Consider the following 23,951-nt stretch of genomic DNA (forward strand, 5'->3'; position numbering starts at 1 on the left):
AATATATTATTTATAATAAAAAAATAAGTTAATATAATAATAATAATAATAATAATAAGTGTATTGAAGTATATGTGAAAATTATGATTACATTGTCGAGCAATGTTAGCCAAACTCCAGTCGCAAGTCAAGCTAGAGTTGCCTTTTTAGTTGGTATTGACGCTCATGCTCTATAGCACTGGCAGTCTTATTGGACAACTATTATGTGAATAACGAGAGGAGCACTGGGAGAGAGATTGGGCTTTCAATGGGCTTACATTAGCACAAGTGGTCGCTCACTGTTTATTAGATATATTGAGGCGACAAACGGGTCTCTGTTTTTTCACTATAATATTACGCGACAACCAATCGATTAAATTGTTATTACTTTGAAACCAACGCCAACAACAACACTAGTAAACACACTATACATAAAGCAATCATTAGTCAACCCATAAACCACTGAATCAAAGGTAAGCTTATAGTTAAATATAACTTTATTTTTATTATTATTTTTAACACTATATTAGACTATTTTTTATTGATTGTCTCGTAAAAGTTTTTTTAATGAAGTTAACTCATGTTTGAATCTAAATACAAATGAGTAACTTTTCAAATATTTCAAATTACTTTATTATTAATAGTAATGTAATTATTATTTTACTTTTGTTTATAACGCAATTTAAAAAATTTATTTCTTTTAAATTGCAATATAATGTATTTAATTTACTTTTGTAAAATTTATTTAAAACTATAATGAAAAATCTTTAAATGTATGCAAATTGTTTGCATATAAATATGATCTTATAATTTATAATATAGAGATATTATAGACATAGTTTTGTTATATAAATTTTTGATTATGTCCACCAATTTTAACTAAAAAAATAATTTAAATATTTGCCATTATTTGTTAGAAATTGTTATACAATACAATAGTGAACTTTTGTTATATATTTTTATATTTCAATTTATAAATGCAATTAAGAGTTTTGTTGTCTGCACAGTGGTGTTTGCATTTGAGACCCTAAGCTTACACATAACTGAGCTAAGATACCTGTGCGATGGCACATTGATATCTAGTGCGCGATTCATATCGCAAATTGCGACCACCAATGGAGAAACTTATGGATTGAAAAACTATTGAACAAATTACATGTCAATCAAACAGCACTTAAGAAAACACATGTTATTTTATATTTGATGTAAGCATTGATCACATCATAGAAATTATTATTTATATTATATGTATGTATGGTTTTTGTGATTAAGCGCCGAAATTGCGAAATAGGGATAGGGATGCAGCAAAAAAATGCTTCACACAAACCATCAATGATTGCTTATGTGTTTTTTGTGGGTCTACTACTTGTGGATCTAATGCAGCACCGGTAACTATTGGCCACCCTCATTGATTCTGGCAGACAATTGCCTTGATTTTTGATTGAAGAGCAAACATACATAACTCCGATAATAGTCTTTTTTTATATGTGCACTTGTTATGGCATAATATGATCATAATAAAGCCCAGTGCTTATTGTGTATATATGTGTATATTGGATGAGCTCTGATTTATATAACATACATAGTTTTTAGTGCTAACTTTCAAACTACACAAGCCTTAGAAGTGTTGCACACAATTTGTTTTCAAATATAATTAATCACTCGGTTTTGATCCGTAGATAACAATTGAATGGCAAATCAATTGCCGAAAATTGTTTGCTCTCTTCTATCAATTCTCTCTCTCTCTCTCTCTCTCTCTCTCTCTCTCTCTCTCTCTTAATAACACTTGTATGTGTGGCTATTATAGGTGTATAGTGTATATACTTAGTATTAAGTGAACTCATTATAAAATGATTTTTCTCTCTTAGCCATTCATTCACTATTTATTATGTATTATATTTTGTTATCATTGAATATCTGTAATTGAAAAGCTCTGAGCATTCCTGCCCGCAATTGCACCGGCATTGCCATTGATTGCTGGGGAATGGTATGTGTATATAATGTATAATGTGTTCTCTGTTGTGCTAACAAATAAAAAACATTATATATTTTATTTTAATTTGAAGTTTGAACACCAATTGAATGAGAACAACACAAAACAACAATAAAAACAACAATTGCAATAATAATGTAATAAAATATATTTAGTATATAAAGTTTAACTGAATGTAAAAATAAAATATTTTATATGTAGTCTAATATGTTTTTTGTGAAAAGTTCAGGCATTTGTTTTACAAATAAGTTAATTATAAATTCCCGATTAAATCCATGAAACGATACAAAGATATATACAATTTTTCGCACTTCGCTTATTTAATTCAAAATAAAAATCTTATGAATTAGTCTGACCTTATAGCTCTCTCTCTCTCTCTCTCTCTCTCTCTCTCTCTCTCTCTCTCTCTCTCTCTCTCTCTCTCAAAACTTGTCTGTTTATAATTATAAAATACCGAAATATATATATATAAGTTATATAATAGTTACAAATGAAGAAACGGCTGAACCATTGAATAAAAGCCTTCTCTGAACTAAACCTTTTGTTAATTAATTTTTTCATTACATCCTCTCATTCAATATTATATACTATTGAAATACTCTAATACTATTGCCGTTTATATTAATACATTGTGAGTGTAGTGTTGGTATAATTACTTTATTATTGTATTATTTAATTTGGATTTAGTCATGGATTACAATCAGTGATTCACAGAAATAAGTTGTTTGCCGCACAGGGCTATCGCAATATTATAGAAGTTTGCGCACTTGTGTCCGGGATCACTATAAGTACAACCATACGGCACATCCCTCCAAACACCACCACTTGACTATCTAAACATTAATTGTATGGGCAATACTTGTTCGCCTCCATAGCAATCACGCGATAAATTGCCCACAAATTAATTATAAAATTATTGCAAATCAATGTGTGGGTGGGCTCTGTATCTATAAATTTATTTATATAAGTTTTTTATATACAAATTTACATTAATTGATAATTAATGTGAAAGCGGCTGATTTAAAGCCATTATTGTTTGATCATGCACAATAAATTGACCAGGTTATTCATTATGGCCAATACACCCATTACTAACAATAATATCTTAACATATATCTAATAATTATACAAAATATTATTATTAAAAAGTAATAACTATTAAATGTTTTATTACACAAAATGCTTAAATTTAAACAAAAATTGAAATTATGAGACAAAGCTTTATATTCGCATTGATTTCTCTCTTTCTTTTTAATTATTAGTTTTATTATTATTGAAATATTAATTTGATAGCATATAAAACGTGAATTTGTTTTTGTTACAGCAAAACAATATGTGATTAAAATTTAATTTTTCTCACTTTTTGAAAATATATTTTAATAATTTTATTACTTGTACTGAATTGTATAAAAAAATATTATATTATTTTTTAATTATGTTGTTGATTGAAGCACATATACAAATAATATTATTCAAGACATCAAGATACACACATACACACACACATACAATATATATATTTATATATTTAATTTATTCAAAATATCTATAATTTATTAGCTATTATTAAATGATGTATATGTGAAATACAACGGCACCTGTAGTTTATTGCCAATTGATTTTGAGGCCAATGAGTGCTTTCTCTTTCTCACAAATCAATTGGCATTTTTTGCAATATATAAATACATTTAAATGTTTTATATATTAAGTGGTATTCGGATGGGTGTCAGGGGTTAAGTGCATTCTGTGAGATAAACAGTTGGGTATCGCAACGGGTGGGTTACCAAACTGTGCACTTTAACCATAGATTACCAATAAATATACTATATGTGTGTCACAAAATCTATGGCTACTGGTGAATGAAATATGCATTTCCCAAAAATTAGCAGTTTATGAGTGAACACATACACAAACTTAATGCCAATACCAATGCAATACACTATTATTGATACATTTCTTAACATTTGTTTCACTTTTTTCTATTTATTTGTTTGTATGTCTGACTCTCTCTCTCTCTCTCTCTCTCTCTCTCTCTCTCTCTCTCTCTCTCTCCCTCTCTCTCTCCTTATAATTCTCTGTTTATACCTCTCTGTCCTACTATTATACAATTTTTTTCCTCTCTCTTTCTTTCTTTCTCATTATTTGCCATCAGATATCTAATGCCACTCTCATATCGAAAGCACTAAATTATAGCATTAAATTAAATTATAATATTATTTATGTCAAACAAGTGGCCAACTGTTCCCCCAATTTATTGCTGTATATACAATATATTGTACTGTAAGTACCAATAGTTATAACTATAGATATTGAATGCTTTCTCACCCTATTATGACTCGGATTTTATTTGTCTGTCAATCACTGACGTGAAGTACTCTTTAATTATGGTATTGATATATATTTTATTTCCAATAACTATAACCACAATCAAAAATATATTAGTCTCTAAAAATATTGAAATTATTGTTTAGCAAATGTTAACTTAAATAAAGGCTTTATTTTGAATTTCACAAAAATATATAAGACGTGTACACTAAATGAGGTGAGCATCTCCTCTCTCTCTCTCTCACTTACTCTCTCTCTCTCTCTCTCTCTCTCTCTCAAGTCAATTGTGCTCATCATATATCCAATGACTGCTTATTTTCACAGGTTATTCATCACAACATCAAAACCTATACTTTAGTATAGTTTATTATAGGCTATTCAAGTAGCAGAGCATTACTTAATAGACATTATATTACTTATAAGCAACTCATATATGTTTATGATATATCATACCTGTTATTGAAATGGCTTGTAAATAAAAAAACACTATTTTGAAGACCAATTTGTGAAAATATGCAATACTTATACTAAAAGAGGAGAAAGAGAAAGAGAGAGAGAGAGAGAGAAAGAGAGAGCACTGTTAGACAATACACTCACACTCACACACAAATACTCTCTCTCTCTCTCTCTCTCTCTTTCTCTCAACAGGTATTTCCTTGCAAAGTGTTCACAAACTTAATACAAAAGAAAAGCAACAAAATTATTGTTATAAATTGTTATTTTTCATTTTGAATATACAATATAAAACTATTTATAATGTAAAAATATGATAATAAATATCATCAATAGTTTATGATATATTCTATGTGTAAAAAATATATAATAGTATGTGGTTTTTATTTGAATGTGAGACTGAAAACTATTAATGAAAAAGATTGATATAATATTTGATGTATTTTTTATTGAAACTACTTTTTTGTTGTTTTTTGAATTCATATCATTCACTTTATGGTATGTCATAAGAAATCACATTTTGTCCAATTATTCTCTCTATCTCTCTCTCTCTCTCTCTCTCTCTCTCTCACACACACATACACACATAAGTCATATATATATACTTTTTTGTTTTTCAATATATTTATTATATATTTCCTCTGAGATTGAGTGCTAAATCATTTGAATTGATAAGAGTTGACTAAACGAGACGAGACTACCAACAAAAAAATGATTACTGACTCAACAATTTGATTAAATATTAAATCAAGGTTTTTGTCAAAATGCATTTCGACCTTAAATTACAGTATATAGAAATAAACGTATTTGAAAAGTGGCACCACTACCACTAGATCACCATGCACATTTTCTTAATTATAGCATTTGAAAATTGAGACTTTTTAATATAAGATACAAGTTTTCAAAATTTCAAGATTAAACACATTAGAAAATTTTTGACATTTTTGGCGATGAAATTTATCGTAAACTAATAATAATGTTAAATATTTTTAACTATATTATATGATATGATTATATAATAATAAAAAACTCATTGATTTTTATAGTGTATAATCAATTTTGCAAAATCTAAAGTTTGTGTGAAACCCAAATGTCACTCAATCATTGCCTTTAACATTGTTATCATGTTATGTGAACTTAACATATTTGATGTTTGTTTAGGAAACAAAATAAATGATAGTTTAATTTTTTAGTCAAATAAGTTAATAAAATACACACTCAAGCAGTCAGTGAACGCTTAAAATACTAAACAATATTTTTCATATTATAATTATTATTAAAAATCAAATCACTATTTGATTAGACATTGTAGCCGATGATTGAGTTTATATTACTTATTGCGAGATAAGAGTGGACTATAAGAAGCAATGGTTTTTTAGTTGTTCAATGAAAGCCATTTGATTGACGATTGAAGAGAAAAATTGAGAGCAAAACAGATAATTTGCCAATAATTAAGTCTAATTGCATTTCTCGAGTGGCAATCAATGGCAACCAAATTGATTGATATATTGATATTAAAGTTTGCTTTTTTGGTTTGAGTGCTGATGTGTTTGAGAGATGTTATGTTGTGTTAATACTGTTCACCAATTCATAGACTTTTGAATTGTTTAAGATCTTTGAGTTGAAAACTTGCATTTAATATATTATATAATATTTTTGTTGATTATAATTATAATTCATAATAATAACAACATATAGTTTTTTATAATGAGCTCAAAAGTTAGATTTTTCACATCACTATTATTTAGACTAATCTATGATATGTTATGGCAATATTAAAGTCAGAGCCTGACTGATCAGCACAGGTATGGGTGCAGCACAAGTAGACTTTTATATAACTATTTCTCGCCATAAAGTCATTCGTCAATCAAATTCTGTTGACTTCCCCTCTTCTCGTAATCACTAATATATACCCTAACATACAATCGTATTGTTGTTATTATCATTCAAATACACATTACTTGTTTGATTGTATTAAAAACTTTGCTATAAACTACTTAATGAAATATAAAACTTATATTTATATACTGTATGTACCAAAGCATTTGAAAAGATATAGTCATACCTGTGCCGACTCTCATCATACCTCTAGTCTCTCTCAATCTACAAACAGACAAAATATTTTATAATGTAATTCATTGTACAATAAAATTCTCAATCAATTTCTCAATTTATTAGCAAATTATCTAATCTTTTTTTATATGGCATTAATGTTTTTGGAGTGTCGATACCTAACACTCCACACTCAAGTAACAAGTAATTTGTCAATCATTTTAATTAAAAGTCCAAAAATTATGACACGCAATGTTGAGGCCAATAGTTCAACAAATCTTATTAAACATTGCGTAAACATATGTTAGCATAATAATGAAAAATATATATTAAGCATATCTGATGTTTGTATACATAGAGACAATAATATATTTATATATAATATATTATATTATAGATATTTTATACCTGTATATATAATAGTATATTATATTGAATAATATGAGCCGACGTTTGGCTACAAACAAAATACAGGTATAATATTATATACATATTATGCAAATATTCAATGAGAATGTGATTTTAATTAAGAGTTGTCACCCGCTTTCATGTATTAGTATGTGTGCGCACAGGTATGCTATATCTTCACCCATAATATGGCGACAATTGATTATTAGTATGGAATGGATGGCCGGCGCCGTGACTTTTGTATAGCATTGCCCGGCGGGCCCTTTAAAAAAAGAGTCGACAATTTGAATGCAAAATGCAATGATTTATTGCCCCAAAGCGTTACATTTAATGTAAGAGACTTTTTATATATATTATATACATTAATGTTTGCTTCGAGTGCACGGTTGCATCAAATTGTTATATCATATACATGTGTGTCTATATGTCTATTAGGAGATGCAAAAGTGTAGCTCATTTAGACGGTTAGCACTACTAATGCATATCACAATTGCCTAACTTTTTTTTATTTCATAGTTAAGCACATCCTATCATTTTACAGGTGACTATCATTTCTTGCTATTTATTCTTTCTCTTTTATTTTGTTTGATGACTTAGCTCTCTCTCTCTCTCTCTCTCTCTCTCTCTCTCTCTCTCTCTCTCTCTCTCTCTCTCTCTCTCTAAGATATATATAAAATTTATATACTGTATAAATAAGACTTGAAATTACTGTGTGTGTGAGCGCATCTATAAACAAATTAAAGACTAATCACACCAACAAATTTAATGTCTTTTTTCTGGTAGCAGTTGTCAAAAAAATCAGTTTGTTTTACGAAACAAACAGTTTTGTATCATATTTTGCCAGCTGTTTGTTCATAACAACAGTCCATTACATATTACTCAGCACTCAAACAAATATGCATTTAAATTATCTAATTAATTAGTCTATAAAACTAAATAGTCATTGTGTACATATGTGTATAATTTCCTATTCTCCCGGTGCGATCATTAAATGGTTATATCATGCGCTTATGTATGTTAGGGTTCCTCTTTAACATGATATTGCATTACAAGCATATGTGTATCTATTTAGACGACTGGCTGACCAAACATTGACTATTAATAATAATAGTAACAACACATATGCAAATACATACATTAATAATTATCAGTAATAAAAATCATTTAATTAATTTATAAATTGTCTAATACAACATTTAATTAATAAATTGCTTATAATTCAGCTTTCAGTTGTAATTAAGCAACAAATAATATATTGTATTTTTATAAAGTATTTTCATTTATTTTTGCATATCATTTTACATTAAATTAATTATAAATATATTTTTTTATTTGCTTTTAGTCAACAGTATTTTTTCCAAAAAGCAAATGTTAACTAACTTTCCATTGATTTTAATAGTGTTTTATTTTTTGTTTGGAAAATTTAATATCCACTTTTAATGCATTTATATCACTACTAATATAATATTATTAAACAAAATCATATACTGTATTATAAATAATATTTTAATGCTTTTTCTCCACAATTATAATATTATGTGAACACACTATGTTTTGTATATATGTGAATGTTTTAATGGGCTTAACAAACAAAACAATAAATATAAAGCATAAACTACAATATTAAATATTTAAAAACATATCAAATATAAGCGCTTTTAGTAGTAGTTGTTTTATAGTAATAGTAAATTGTCTATTATTAAAGCTATGATTTAATGTTTAACTTCTAAAAAATGCTTTAATATAAAAGACATTTTGGAGGCGAACAATGTTTTTTCACTTTTTAAATATTATTTTTATTATTATTATTATTATTATTATTATTATTATATATATATATATACCAGTCATATACATGTCAGTGGCATTTCTTTTATTTATATTTTAGTGGCATTTCCTGAGCGCCGGTAATGAAACATAAATTAGTTGCTGAACGACACAATCGCAACTATTTTTCAGTTGTGAGACCTCTTTATTTAATACAATACTATTATATATTCAGAGAATCATACGTTTATATATACTATAATCATAACTATAATTCCTGAGCCATAATCATATGATATAATGATAAAAATGCTACACTTCATAGACATACTGTATATGTATGCCATTTTTATATATTTGTATATACAGTATATACATGTAATATATAGTTAGTGCAGAACAATAATCGGTGTAAAAATCATATCCGGAGCCAAGTTTTGGTCGATTTTATTAACGGATCATCAAATGGTGATGAGGTTTAGTCATGAATTATGAGACCAAATATACTATAAAATATAATGAAAGTTAATATACAGTATATGGAGCACATATTTGCACTTAAAATAAAATATTTCAAAAGCAAACTAATTTTTATACGTTATATACTATATTTTAAATGATAAGTGTTTAAAACAACCCTGTTATTAATTTTAAAGGGGAGGATTCAAATTTATTATTATTTATATTTATTATTATTATTTACCTGTCTTTCACTACACACACATCTGACTGAATAATACAAAAACTTTTGTTTTGCTCAACAATTACAACCAAATTTAGTTTTTAATATTTTGTAAAACAAATTTACAATAAAATAAAAAGTTTGTTGTTTTCTCTATCTTTCTATGTGTGTACTCATCTCTAGTATATAATTATAATAATAACAAAAGTTTAATAATAAACACATAAATTTGTTTCCCACTCTTTCTCACTTATTTTGCAAACTAAATTCCCAACATTTGAATATATAGAAATAGATATTATAAATTTGTATAATACATTTGTGTAAAATTGTTTACTACTGTATGTTTAGTGAATTTAATCATTTAGTAAATCATAATGACAATGAAAATGTGTCCAAAAAATGAAAATCAATTTATGCCTCAAGTAATTAGCGTTTTGTCCGACAATTAAGGTTTCAAATTGCCTTTAAAATTGTTGTTTAACTGAATTTTAATTATTCATTAGCTCATCATTTGTCGGCACTTATGAATTGAGTTATTTTCAGTTGTTTTTTGTTTTATTATAAATTTAAGTAATAATTAGTGTAGTTGTAAATTACTTTACAGAGTGTGTGTAATTTACATATCATAATTTATTCAAACATATCGGCTATTATAACTAAATATCCATGGTATCATATATATATATATATACAATATATATTGTATATATAAATGTGAATATGCTTGGATTAAATGTTACAATTATTGTAGTATATTGTGTGTCAGCCAACACATTATGCAGACAACAAATAAGTTGTGAAAAGTGAAGGTTAGCACCGTTTGATTGCCAGGTGCACCACAACTAGTCACATATCCTATAGACTAAGACAGCAATTTTATATTTTTGGTAAAAATTTGCCAAAAAATAATTTGTATATACAATATTATTATACAGAAAATACATATAATTTTATATAAATTATATTTAGGATTTGAAATAACACATTGTATTGTTGGACATTCACTGAGTCAATAGTTTCACAGGTTTTGCTATTAATATGATATTATTGCCACAATTCGTGTCATTTTATGATTATCACATGTCTTGAGATTAGACTCAATGAAAAGAGAAAGTTGTTACTTTAAAACATCAAAATAGTATTAAATTTATATACAATCATCTTATAAGATAACTGTGCAATTTTGGAGCGCATGTCTCTGACATAGTTTTATCAAACATTTCATATATTTGTCTGAAAGGAAAGGTATGAAAAGTACAGTATATTATAGCTCATTATTAGATCAAATAGATTTCCTATTCCTATCTATGACAAGGGTATCTTAAGTAATGTGAAACTCACTTATTACACGTCCAACTGTCCTCCAATCTTACTGACTGACTGACTGACACTAACCAAGGATGGCTGTGCGATGATATTATTATTATTATTATTATTACTGTTACTATATATGAATGGTTGTGCAAAAAAGATTTCCTTTCCGGAGTTGTGATAATTTTGTTTCAAATAGACAGACAAATAAATAGCGAATAGTGAGAAAAACCGGAAATCAAAACCTTATAATTTTGTGCCCAAAAAAACTTTTATCACTTAAAAAACATTCACAGAATAGCTTTCATTGACATATTTTTGTTGGTTATTATAGTTGGTGTCAAACAACAAACACAACAAAAATATGGATTTGCGGACAAACTCTCGGACGACAACTGGTATCGAAAAGATAGAAAAATTGGGAAAATTGGAAAACAATGAAAAAATTAAGTTTAATATCGACGGACTCATAGCATCACATAATAACTCAGGTATTTAGCATTTATTATATAATGTATATATTTTAAGTAAAAATTATACACCTATATAATTATATATTATACTATTTATTATGAATCTAGAAAATAATTATTGTTATAATATGATTCAAATCAAATGTTTTTACTAAATAATGAAATAAAAGTTATTTAATTGTTTATCCAATGTTTGTTTATTGTATTGTTTATCAGCATTAACTTTCAATGATATAATTAGAGTTTCAAATAAATATATATTAGTATAAACTATAGTATTAATCATATTATAATTATTATTGAACATATTGTTTATATTATAGCTGATTCTTGTAACCACTTATTATTATTATTATTATTATTATTATTACACAATAAGCAGTTATTTATTCTACTTTTGGTGTACTCATTAAATACATGAAATTTATAAAAATATTAAATATGTTTAAATTTACACAACAATAAAAATAATCAATGTATAAAAAAATTTGCAAATTGAATAATATAATGACATTTTGAAATATAATTATAACAAATAAAAAATTACTTTCTCATCGCTTAACAATTAAAAACTTAATTTAGTTTTTATACATAGTCTAAATCTCAAATGTTTAATGTCTATACTATAGGTTATGTAAAATAAGTTGTTAATATCTATTGAGTTCTCAATTGTATTACAATTTGCTTAATGCCTGTATGTGTGTGATTGAGAGCTCTCATAAAATCACAAAATCATTGCAAACACATATAAAAAAGCAATAATAATAAAATAAATTCAACCTAAATATCGGTAATGATTATCGCTTAATCATTGATTTATTTAGATATATTATATATGTGTTGTGCTATTTTGCACTGTAATATTGCATATTATTGATGCTGATTGTCATCACTTATCACATTATTATATTATTTATTTTATATATTTTGTAATAATTTTGTAATAATCATTTACAGGTAGCACTCGTGAGCCGACACCGACAACCACCACATCACCCCTTCATCATCTGCATCATCATCACCTCAACAACACCAACAATGGTAGTGGTGTTGGCAACGGTACGCCCCCGCAGACGGGCATCTCTCAGCTCAGTAGTCATCCACTGCCACATTCAATGCTAAGTCCGGCCGCAATGTCACATATGGGTCCCTTTTCACCTTTTCAAACGGCAGCTGTCAATAAATTATTAGGTAAAGTCATCATCGCTTCATATTATCACATTGTGTACACACAATAGTCAATTACTAATATATATTAATAACTGAATAATAGCAATAACTAATAGCGATATCACATTTAAAAAAACATGTGTATTCATATACTGTATATTATATATAATTTATATTTAATATAAGACACAGTTCTTGGACTACATGATTACTCATTTGTTTTTATTAAAGCGGAGTTCCGTTTTTCTGCTAACAGTTCCCCAATTATAGATTCATAATACTATTACTACTATTATATGACTATATTGTGTGCTTCTTAATCATGACTTTTGTATCATTTTTATCATTATATTTATGATATATTAATATCTATTGTTATATAAACTATTTTGTAGTTATCATTCTGTTTGACAGCACATCTATGGCTAATCATTACAATTGATAGCAGTTTTTTTTTAAATATATTAATATTGTATAATCATTTTGAAATTCATTTTGAACAACAAATTATAGTGCAATTCAAATGCAAATTATATCTGTCTTAATATAATAGACGACTTAACTTAGATTAGATAAAACAAAACGTTCAAACACTTTAATAATGATTATAAAGTTTAAGCATTGGGTCGGCACTGACAATAGCACCTGTATCCGGCACATACATATGTGGCGACTATAATTGGCAACTCTTTCATTACTTGTCATAAAACTTATAAATAGTTATATAAAGTATTTAAATTTATTTGACGTCAGGTGATGATCATCTTTATAAAGAAATGCCTATTTTTAAGTGTTGCCCACTATATGTGTCTGTATTTGTTTGCCTTTCAATTCACTGTTTATTGCATTTCTCTAATTTTTAAGTCATTTGCTAACAAAACTAAATACTTTTCTTTTGAATTTTTTGTTATATAATGTTTTGTTTGAGAATTATAATAATACTAATGCTAATCATAATAATAATAATAATAGTGATACTAATATTATTTTACTTTGTTTTGACTACAAACTTTACAAAATTGCTCAACACACACAATCACACACACACACACACACACACACACACACACACACACACACACACACACACACACACACACACACACACACACATACATACACACACACACATACACACAATAAAAATATAAATAATAATTGAAGCTTTTATTCGTCAAATACGTGAGATTTATAATATTCAAAGCAGCGATTCTTTTAGCTAAATGACTAACAAACCAATCGTTAAATAAAATATACAATTAATGCCTAAAACAACAAAAGCACAGAATAAACATAACAAAAGACAGTAAAGAATTGGTGTACAAAATAATAATCAAATAAATTGTTTAGTATTAGCTTTTTATGACATAACTGACTACTTATATGTTAAGATATGATTATGTTTATGATTAGGTCGTTATTATGAAGCATCGGGTGGTGCGTCAGCCGCAGCACTGTTCCGATCGCCCAATCACTCGACAGTGATCGGTGGCTCGAAACCCAAAGTGGCCACACCTGTAGTGGTCAACAAAATTGAACAATACAAACGTGAGAACCCGACTATATTTGCCTGGGAGATCAGGGAACGACTCATCAGCGAAGGTAATGTACCCTTAAATTTATGATAACATAGAAAATATCTTTTTTGATAAATATAATGTCAAAAGACTAGTGAATCAGTTAAATGGCAATCAATTGTCTATCTTTTAGTCGTTGTTTTTTTATTATTATTAACTGATAGCTTAATGGACAAGTGATTTATTATATAGCTTCGGGCATAATTAAGTTTTAGTTTGTCTATGAAATATATGTGATATGATATTAATTTGAAACATAACAACAAAAAATCATAATAAAAATAATTTATTTCAAAAAAATTGCGACAACATTTTATACTTTATTTTTGCAATAATTTTATTTTTGCACATTTTCTGTGACTTTTAAAGTCAAATAAATCTCTCACTAATCAAAATAGTCGTCTCTTTTTCTCTTTCTCTAGTATATGACTCTCCCTATTAAATACAAACTTGTTGTGAGATATTGTCAGATAAACCATAACTTATACTTTAGTCTATACTGTTTCAGATATAACTCGTATATAATAAATGATAGCTATTATAAAATGCTGTGCGAATTAATTAAATATAATTAATTAATGCTATTTTCAAATAAGTTATCCCAAAATACCATCCAAACCCAAATTTATGTGAACAGACATGTAAAGTGTGTATCGTATTAAACAAGTGATGAGTATAAAATTATAAACATTTTATATATAATATGATACAAACATAACAGTTGTGACAAAATAGCTTTTTTAAAATTGATTCTTGATATCCAATTTCAATGAGCACCGGGTGTTTTTTGGCTTATACCGTAACTTGATTGAGTGAATATATGAATGAATGATTGCTTAGCCTAATGCTTAGGTCGGCTTAGGTAGTAATGTGTGAAATTGGCCACAAGACAACACAATTACTCGCTTGAATTAAAGACCTGTGCGCACACACACCCAACAGGTTTGCATTATATACGTTACAGTATACATATATATATATATATATACTGGATATATATAACTTCATTTCCTATGAATTGTTTTTCGGTGGCAGTCATTGAAAAATCTTGTGTTTATCACAGACTGCTTCTGTAATAATAAATATAATAGAAATATAATAAATAAATCTCTTGGGATATATAGAGTTATAGACAATTGAGTGACTCTTTTGTATGTCTTTGTATGTTTCTATATGTTTCTGTACTGTTCACTCGTGCCTAACCATCATTGCTTATACAGAAAGCACAGGAAGCTCTGGTAGTATTCCTCGGAGCACTTGATTATAGTGTTGGCGTTTCCGGCAATCCATAGTATAATTCAATTCATTGTCAAATATAAGTGAATCAAAAATGTTTTTCCTCTGATATATGATATGTAAAAGTATTATTATTTGACTCGTCTTATATTCACTTCAAAGATTGACTCAATTTTTTTTTATTTAACTTTTACTCACTGACTATAACTTTCATTTTATTTGAATTTTTCACATATAAGATATATATATATATATATATATATATATATATATATATATATATGATATACAATACTAATGACTTTTTGTATGTCTGCCCACTTATATTATGTATCGTCTCCCTTGTATATAATTGTTACATACCATCCCTGTCCACATATCTATCTATCCTTGATATTAGAATCTCACGTTTTGATTGTGTTTACCCAAAAACGGCAACACATTTACAATAATAAGACAGTAAAATGATATCAACATTAAGAGAAATCAACAATTTTTTATATTATAGTAAATTATATTTGGCTCAGTGTTTGAAGCAAATCATTATATTAAGGAAAGACAACACAAATGCATCTCATAATTGTATGAATTAAGACTTTTGTGATAATATAAAATTAATGGTTAGCGATATTACAGGTAATTGCATTGTAATGCATACCATAAATATATTTGTTAGTAATCATAGCTCTTGTAGCTTAACGTACCATAAATGCCTAACCTGTGATCAAAACAATGTCGTTTGTCGTCAATGTCTTACAACGACATCATTTGATTTATAGAGTCGTTTAAGACCTAAATCTTATCACTCGATGAAAGTATGAGAGTATACCATAATTTTTCTCTGACTTTCCTTTTGATTGTATGTGAGGAGACACCTGTAGGGGCAGTGGTTTTCACAAAAAAAAATATTTTTAATGCAATTTATACGAAACATATTTTGGGAATTTAACTGATAATTGTGCAAACCTTAAGTAATGAGTGGAAAAGTGTATGAAATTTTTGTTTTAAAGGGAGAGAGAGAGCAAAAATACCTGATTTAATAATCAGATTATAGAGCATTATATATATGCTTGTTATCAATACATTTGCGGAAAGGTATTTAGAGGTAGAAATCGTTTTTTTAATATTTATTTTTGTGAAATCAAGAAACACATTACTCTTAAGGTTTGTTTTGGTTGTCATTTCTGTGTTGAGATTTTGTTTAGGTTTACGCGCGACGGACGCAAACAACAACTTAATTAACTTTTGAGTGAAAAACATATGACATTTTGGTATTTCAGAGTCACTTAAATAAACCGTCGAATATATGGCTTCTGACGAGTAAAGGGAGCGCTTCTCCTAACAGATTCTTTAGCATCTAATTTAAAGATTACATCTATAACTATATTGTATATACAGTACACTACAGTATTGTATTATATAAAGCGGTGGCAAGTGATCAGAGGTTGCACCCATACCTCTTAGTTATAGTCATACCCATAATCTAATAGATAACCTTAATTAACATAAAGTGAATGATTGCCATCAAACTAGAGAGATAGAGTGAGTGAGTGAGTGAGTGAGTGAGTGAGTGAGTGAGTGAGTGAGTGAGTGAGTGAGTGAGTGAGTGAGTGAGTGAGTGAGTGAGTGAGTGAGTGAGTGAGTGAGTGATTGTGAGAGAGAGAAAGAGAGATACTAACATCACAAATGCGTAAATCTTAAACCACTGAATGTATTATTGATTTTTAGTTCATAGTTGTAAAGCTTAAAAAATGTATATAACTTAGTATAAAGTAAAATAAAAACCTATTTATGAAAATATATTTTTTGCATAACTTTGTTTTAATGCAATTAATTATTAAATCTAAAGACAAGAGAAAGAAAGAAAGAGAGAGAGAGAGAGAAGAGAGAGAGAGAGAGAGAAGAGAGAGAGAGAAGAGAGAGAGAGAGAGAGAGAAAGAGAGAGAGAGAGAGCGTAGAGAATAACTAGACTTTTAACGAAAGTTTGCCTTTGAATATAAGTACCAAAAATGAGATTACATTAAGTGATATCAAATTCAATGAATGCGATAATTAATTTAAAATAAATAGATTGTCTATTAATATGTAACGTTAATTAAATTTGTTAAACACTTCATCTCCAGGTGTCTGTACCAATGGCACCGCACCCTCTGTCTCATCAATCAATCGTATACTAAGGAATAGAGCGGCCGAACGCGCGGCCGCTGAGTTTGCCCGTAATTATCAATTGGCTGCGGCGGCCACCGCTGCCTCAGTACACTATCCTTTAGCACCTCATCCACACCACCCATCAGCACATCAACCGCATCCTTATGCCGGTCAGTATTCATTATACTATAGTATTAATTAGATTTAATCTGATAGTGTATGTTAATATAGGATCCAACTCAGGACACGCCCATCAACTATACGCCGCGTGGGCTGCAGCTGCCACTGCCGCAGCTTTGGCCTCACACCAGCACCCACACGGACAGACCGGACATTTCTGGCCGCCGACACCACTAACACACGCAGCTCTTCTTCAACAACAACATAACAATAGTCGCGATGAATTGGATAACAGTAGCCCAAGAGGTGAGCACAAAATGACCAAAATATGGCCATAAATTTAGTTAAGTAATGCAATGAAGTTTGTGTCAAATCTTTTAGACGATAGAGACATAGATAAGGACGACATTAAGCACAACAATAGCAATCATAGCAGTAATCATAGCAACTCTTCATCACCTAATCATAGTAATCAATCAGCCGTACTGTCACAACAACAGTTACCATTTGATCCGCACCTCACGTTTGATCCCAACTCTAGTTCCGCCAAATTTCGCCGAAACAGAACCACATTTTCACACCAACAGCTGGAAGTGCTCGAAGAAGAGTTTGAAAGAACACACTATCCATGTGTTACTACAAGAGAAAGACTCGCACAGATCACCAGTTTGTCTGAGGCCAGAGTTCAGGTGAGCGACCGTTCCTTCAAATATAACTGTTTTCTATTAATTAATTTAATGTGATAACGAATATCACATATTTAGCATATTTAAAAAATATATTTATTGTATTGAAATTGTAGTGTTTTTTTTTAATTTTTAATAATCTTAATTATAATAATGATTATCATTATAATGGATAATAAATAGTTTATATAATTTTTAACGATACCATAAAGTGAACAAAAAAATTATCCATTTATATACTATAATTGGATATTAATAGAACAAAACAATAAAATAGTATTCAATTTATTTATATATCATTTTATATCATACAGTATATGATATTAATAGTATAACATTATTTTAGTGATTATCAAATTGAATTGAAATGATTATAAATCTAAAGAAATAATAATAATAACAAAACAACAAAATTTATTTTTATTAAAATTGATTTCATGTAAAAGTTAGATTTTATTTTTCTATAAAAGACTATTAAAATAATTTATATTTATATATTTGTTATTTTACAATAATTTATTTTATCATGTTTTAAGCTAACGACATGTAATACAATATTTATAAATATATTTTCAATTTAGACTCCAATGTATTGTAAAATAATGCATAAAATATAAGTTTTACTTAATTTTATTTTTACATAAAAACTTTGGTAAATAAATTTATTTTGTTTTACTAAGAAAATATCTGTACTATAAAATACAGTAAATTTTACTAATATATAACATTTACTTATAGTGATTACTGTATATTATAATGTGGTGAAAATAATTGCATATTTATAAAGGTTTCTAAACTACAAATCTATTTTGAAAATAATAGTCCGATAGTAGTATTATTGTATAAAAAGAAAAATAATATCCCAATTGATCATCACATGCGATATGATCATTGAATTGAAGTAAAAATGTTATATATGTTACCAATTGAATTGATTTTTTTCAATAATTGTAATAATGATAAGCTTTGAATTGATTTGAATGATGCAAATGAACTGGCAATGAGTGGTTTGTCATTTGATTACTTCAAAAAAATGTTATGCAATCATAACTAATAAATAATAATAAAGTAGTTGTTTGTAGTAATAGTATTGATAATAATAATCAAAATAAAAGCACAATTGCTTTGCCGACAATTTATTACTTATTAATTCATTATTAAAGAAAAGAATATTAAATATTATGTAATAATAATGAATGCATTGGAAAAAAATTATAATTCTGTTATATATTTATAATCTATAGATTGTATATATATTTATAAAAATATGGGAAGCAATGAAAAAGCATTGATTGCAAAATCAATACAAAGTCTAACAAATTAATTGGCTATGCATTGGTTGGTCGGTTTGCTCACAAATGTTCACTACTGTTGGTGTATAATAAAGTTTATATATATAATATTTCTACAACATTGCACCAGTAGCTCGCTATCACAAGCAGTCAATAGTAAGGTTGCCTGATATAGACAATTGCCATATATTTTATAGCAGTTTTATTATTACAACTACGATATTATTGTAATTTTGATTAATACAGTATTATTGAGTTTCTAGTTATGAGTTGTTATACTAGTAATAAATATATAATACACTAATACCAAGTTATATAAATTTTGCTATTAAAATAGCATTTGCGTGACAATAATGTTATGCAAAAGAGACTTAAAATACCAGTCCCTCAATGTTTTTTGCTGTTTAGCAAAGTGAGAGATAGGGCGACAATACCTACCACTCTCTGATCGGTGTCTCTTCATTTGGCATTTAATGGCAACGCGTGTGTGTGTCTGTATGTGTGGTGTGTCTATCAGCCGGTGTCTGCTTAGGTATCACATAAAAATGTAAGCAATTGGTTATATGATAGATAAACAAATCAATTTTTGAAAAAAAAATTAATCTACAATATATATATTTAAAATAAATATGTTTAATATAAATAATAGTGTAGACATACAAATCATTATTAGTTTTTTTTTGTTCACTTCTAAACTATTTGTTGGTGCCATTCATGCAATTTCATTCACCATAAAAATTAGACAAATAAAAAATTTAATAATAATACAAATAATTTGCTTTTTATATAAAACATATTTTTTATGTGTGTATATATTAATAAAATATATATTTTTCTGTTTGAAATACTACATATAATATATATTTCTTCAATTAAGCCATTGTTTGCAGTATTTATTGATTGAATAAATTACTTGAATTTCTAATAATTGTTAATTCTATACAATATTAATGCAATTTATTTATAAATACTATACTTTTAATATACAACAAAAATTTGTATTCGATATCGTGTTTATTTCAAGTAGATTTCATTAATGAATAACAACAACAATCTTTTGTATTTATAATTATATTATTATTTAATAAATGAAATTCAAGTTTTCATTAAAAATCGATTTACTGAATGAAAGAGAGAGAGAGAGAGAGAGAGAGAGAGAGAGAGAAATGAAAGGAAATGAAAATTCAAATTTAGCTTAAATTGTTTGTTAAATAAAATATTATATATATATATATAATATAGATTTATAATATATTTAACATTTAGCAATTCATGTAATAGTATGTATTACAAAATAATTTAGCGGCACTTTAATTGAAATTTTAATATACCTGATATATATTGATATAAAGATTTTCATATAACATATTTTATGTGATTTTAATAAAAAAAATTATATATTTATATATTTTTTCTGTTCGATCATTTAATTGATTTATTTACTTTATAATAATCATTATTAAAATTGTAATCATTTTATATAATAAAACAAATAATTAATTTAATATATAGGTTATAAAATATCAACAATTAGATACAAAATTAATCATTTACTTAATTTATTTTTTTAATGCTAATTAATTAAATTTATATTTATGATAATTTAGTAAACATGATATTTAACAGCATTTGTGTTATTTAATTAGTTTTTAATTGAAAAAATGAATTAATAAATTCATTTATTTACAATTACGTCAATATATTATTATATTTTATTTGTTTAAATTTGTTGCTGTTTTATATAAATATGTTCAGAACAGGAATAGAAACATAAAAACAATTATTATTATTATTTAATAATTTTTATGTAAAACGTTAATCCTATACAATATAAAAAGTTAACTTTTTATGTACTCATATACAGTAACTTAATATGACATACAATGATAACTGTCTTTTATGTTATTATGATAATACAATTTTTCTGTAAATAATTATCACTAACACATACACTAAAGTCATTGCATTGCAACTAATGAATGTTTTTAAATATGTTTATAATAGCAACGTGTGATTAAAAAAAAGTTATATAACTTTATATATTTTTATGATAATTATTAATAAAATCGATTTGATTTTTGTTAGCCATTGATTGTGTGACTAACAGATCGTTTACCCGCAAAAACATTAGTGTTGACTACCAGTGCTCTCTTTCTCTCTTTGAGTCCATAAAAACTTGTTTAATGAATATACAGTGACTTTGTGTCTATAAATACATACACAACTAATAGCTCAATACTAATGCCATTGCTATTATATATACTGTACAGTATTAATGTCATTAAACGAGTGGGAAATATATATATAGTTAACATTTTGTGCAAACGGTTACCACAAAACGCTTAATGACATTCAATTGAATATCAATAAAATAAAAACATAATTTAGTTAATATTATAGTTTGTATGTACGGTATATGATATAAATTATAGCATTACAAGAGTGCACTAAAGCTAACGATTATACATTAAAAACATTGAATTTCATAAACAAATTATAGGTTTTGTAAAGAATTGTTATGCATTTGATTTGACTCTTGAAGTTTAGACACAATTTAGTGATAATTTTCTATCGCCTCTAATATAGTCTCAAAGCATTTGGTTTTTATATTACTGGCGACACTAATATAATCTAATAATCAAAACATTAATTAGTTTTGGTTTAAAAAGCTAAAAGAAATTATATGAATAATAAGCATATGTTTTCAATAATTACATCATTTATAAAAAAAAATATTTAATTTTTAAATTAATATTTTAGGTATGGTTTAGTAACCGACGGGCAAAATGGCGCCGACACCAGAGGATGTCCCACTCGAACAGTTCAAAGTATTCTATGATTGGTTCCCGAGACTCGGCTGACTCGCCGACCATTGACATGGACTCAAGGGATTCGTGTGCATCCCGTGACTCGTTTGACACGATCTCATCGGACAAACACCACACTTTGACCAGTAATCATAGTTCCCGAAGCGGTACACCACATGGCTCACCGTCACCGACACGCAGACACGTCGACAACTTGACCTCAGTCGCCACTAGTGGTGGCGCTAGTCTTACAATTGGTGGACACAACTCGGCCTTCAAAAAAATCAAATGAAGAAATGACAACAAATTTTTTATTTAATCCTCAAATTTACTCTATTTATCAATACTTGCATTCAATTTGTAGCTTAAAATTAGTGACAAAACAAACAAATTTGTTTAAACAAAATACAGTACTGTATTAAATATAAAATATCATTAAATTATTATTTTAAAAAATAATTAATCATTATTTAATTAATCATATTATTAATATAATATACTTTATATAAAACTTAATTATAATAAGAAATGAATTGAATTAATTACTCTCTTATTTTTTTCTATTATATTGCTATTGATTTGATAATAAGCACTGTATTAGAAATATTTATAGCAATAATAAAAATACACTAAAATAATCAATAAAGTAATCTAATTGTATTAGAAATTGTTATTATTGTAAAACTGATTGACAGTTATGATAATAGTCAACTCTGGCATAAACTTATTTTTTATTAAATAATAACTATAATAATAAATTATTATTGCAATATTTATTATTAAATATATAAAATTAGAAGAATATATTATATGACTATATAATAAAAATAACTATAAAATCACTCTCTAAATTTGTATGTAAAATACTAACATTAAATTTTATTGAATCAAAAACTACTATCAAATGTTTATTAATTATTTGTTTTATTATATTTGTTGATATATTTATATATTACAGGTATTACATAGTCTAAAATCATGTTAAAGTAATATAAACTTAAATATATATATTTTTTAATTTTTCAAATATTTTGTGAATGTTTGTACTATAAATTCTCGTTTTACTATATATATATATATATTGATATCTGCATAAAATTTGTAGTCTTTATTTATATATGAAAAATATGTGCAAAATATACTAAAACATTTATATTGAAAACATTTTTGGGAACACAAATTAACATAAAAACGTTAATTATCTATAATTTAACAAAAAATCTCTAAGCATTAATCTATCGATTATTAACCACTATAATATCAATAAAGTAAATCATAAAAATATATACTTTGAAAAATTCTATATAGTATATATATATTATATAATATATGAATAAAATAATAATATTAATCGATAAAAATCTTTAGAAATTGTCGATTATTTCATGTATTTCCTTAAGAAACAAATGTCTAACATTTTGAAACCAACACTTTATGACAAAATTGATTATTTCGATGGTATTATTGTA

The 23,951-nt window shown here is 26.8% G+C and overlaps 1 protein-coding gene across 1 annotated transcript; it reads left to right on the forward strand.

The window, feature by feature from the left end:
* Nucleotides 1–439: 439 nt before the first annotated feature.
* Nucleotides 440–22,851, forward strand: LOC128964528 (paired box protein Pax-6-like). Its single transcript, XM_054311148.1, has 8 exons — nucleotides 440–452; nucleotides 11,308–11,464; nucleotides 12,404–12,637; nucleotides 14,030–14,218; nucleotides 17,553–17,747; nucleotides 17,809–18,003; nucleotides 18,079–18,386; nucleotides 22,436–22,851. Exons 2-8 carry the CDS (start codon nucleotides 11,338–11,340, stop codon nucleotides 22,772–22,774), a joined length of 1,587 nt encoding a protein of 528 aa, XP_054167123.1. The 5' UTR covers nucleotides 440–452; nucleotides 11,308–11,337; the 3' UTR covers nucleotides 22,775–22,851.
* The last annotated feature ends 1,100 nt before the right edge of the window (nucleotides 22,852–23,951 follow it).

This window comes from Oppia nitens, unplaced genomic scaffold (assembly GCF_028296485.1).
Source record: "Oppia nitens isolate AA-2021 unplaced genomic scaffold, nextdenovo-longstitch-racon4-pilon3 scaffold9_pilon_pilon_pilon, whole genome shotgun sequence".
NCBI lineage: Eukaryota > Metazoa > Arthropoda > Arachnida > Sarcoptiformes > Oppiidae > Oppia > Oppia nitens.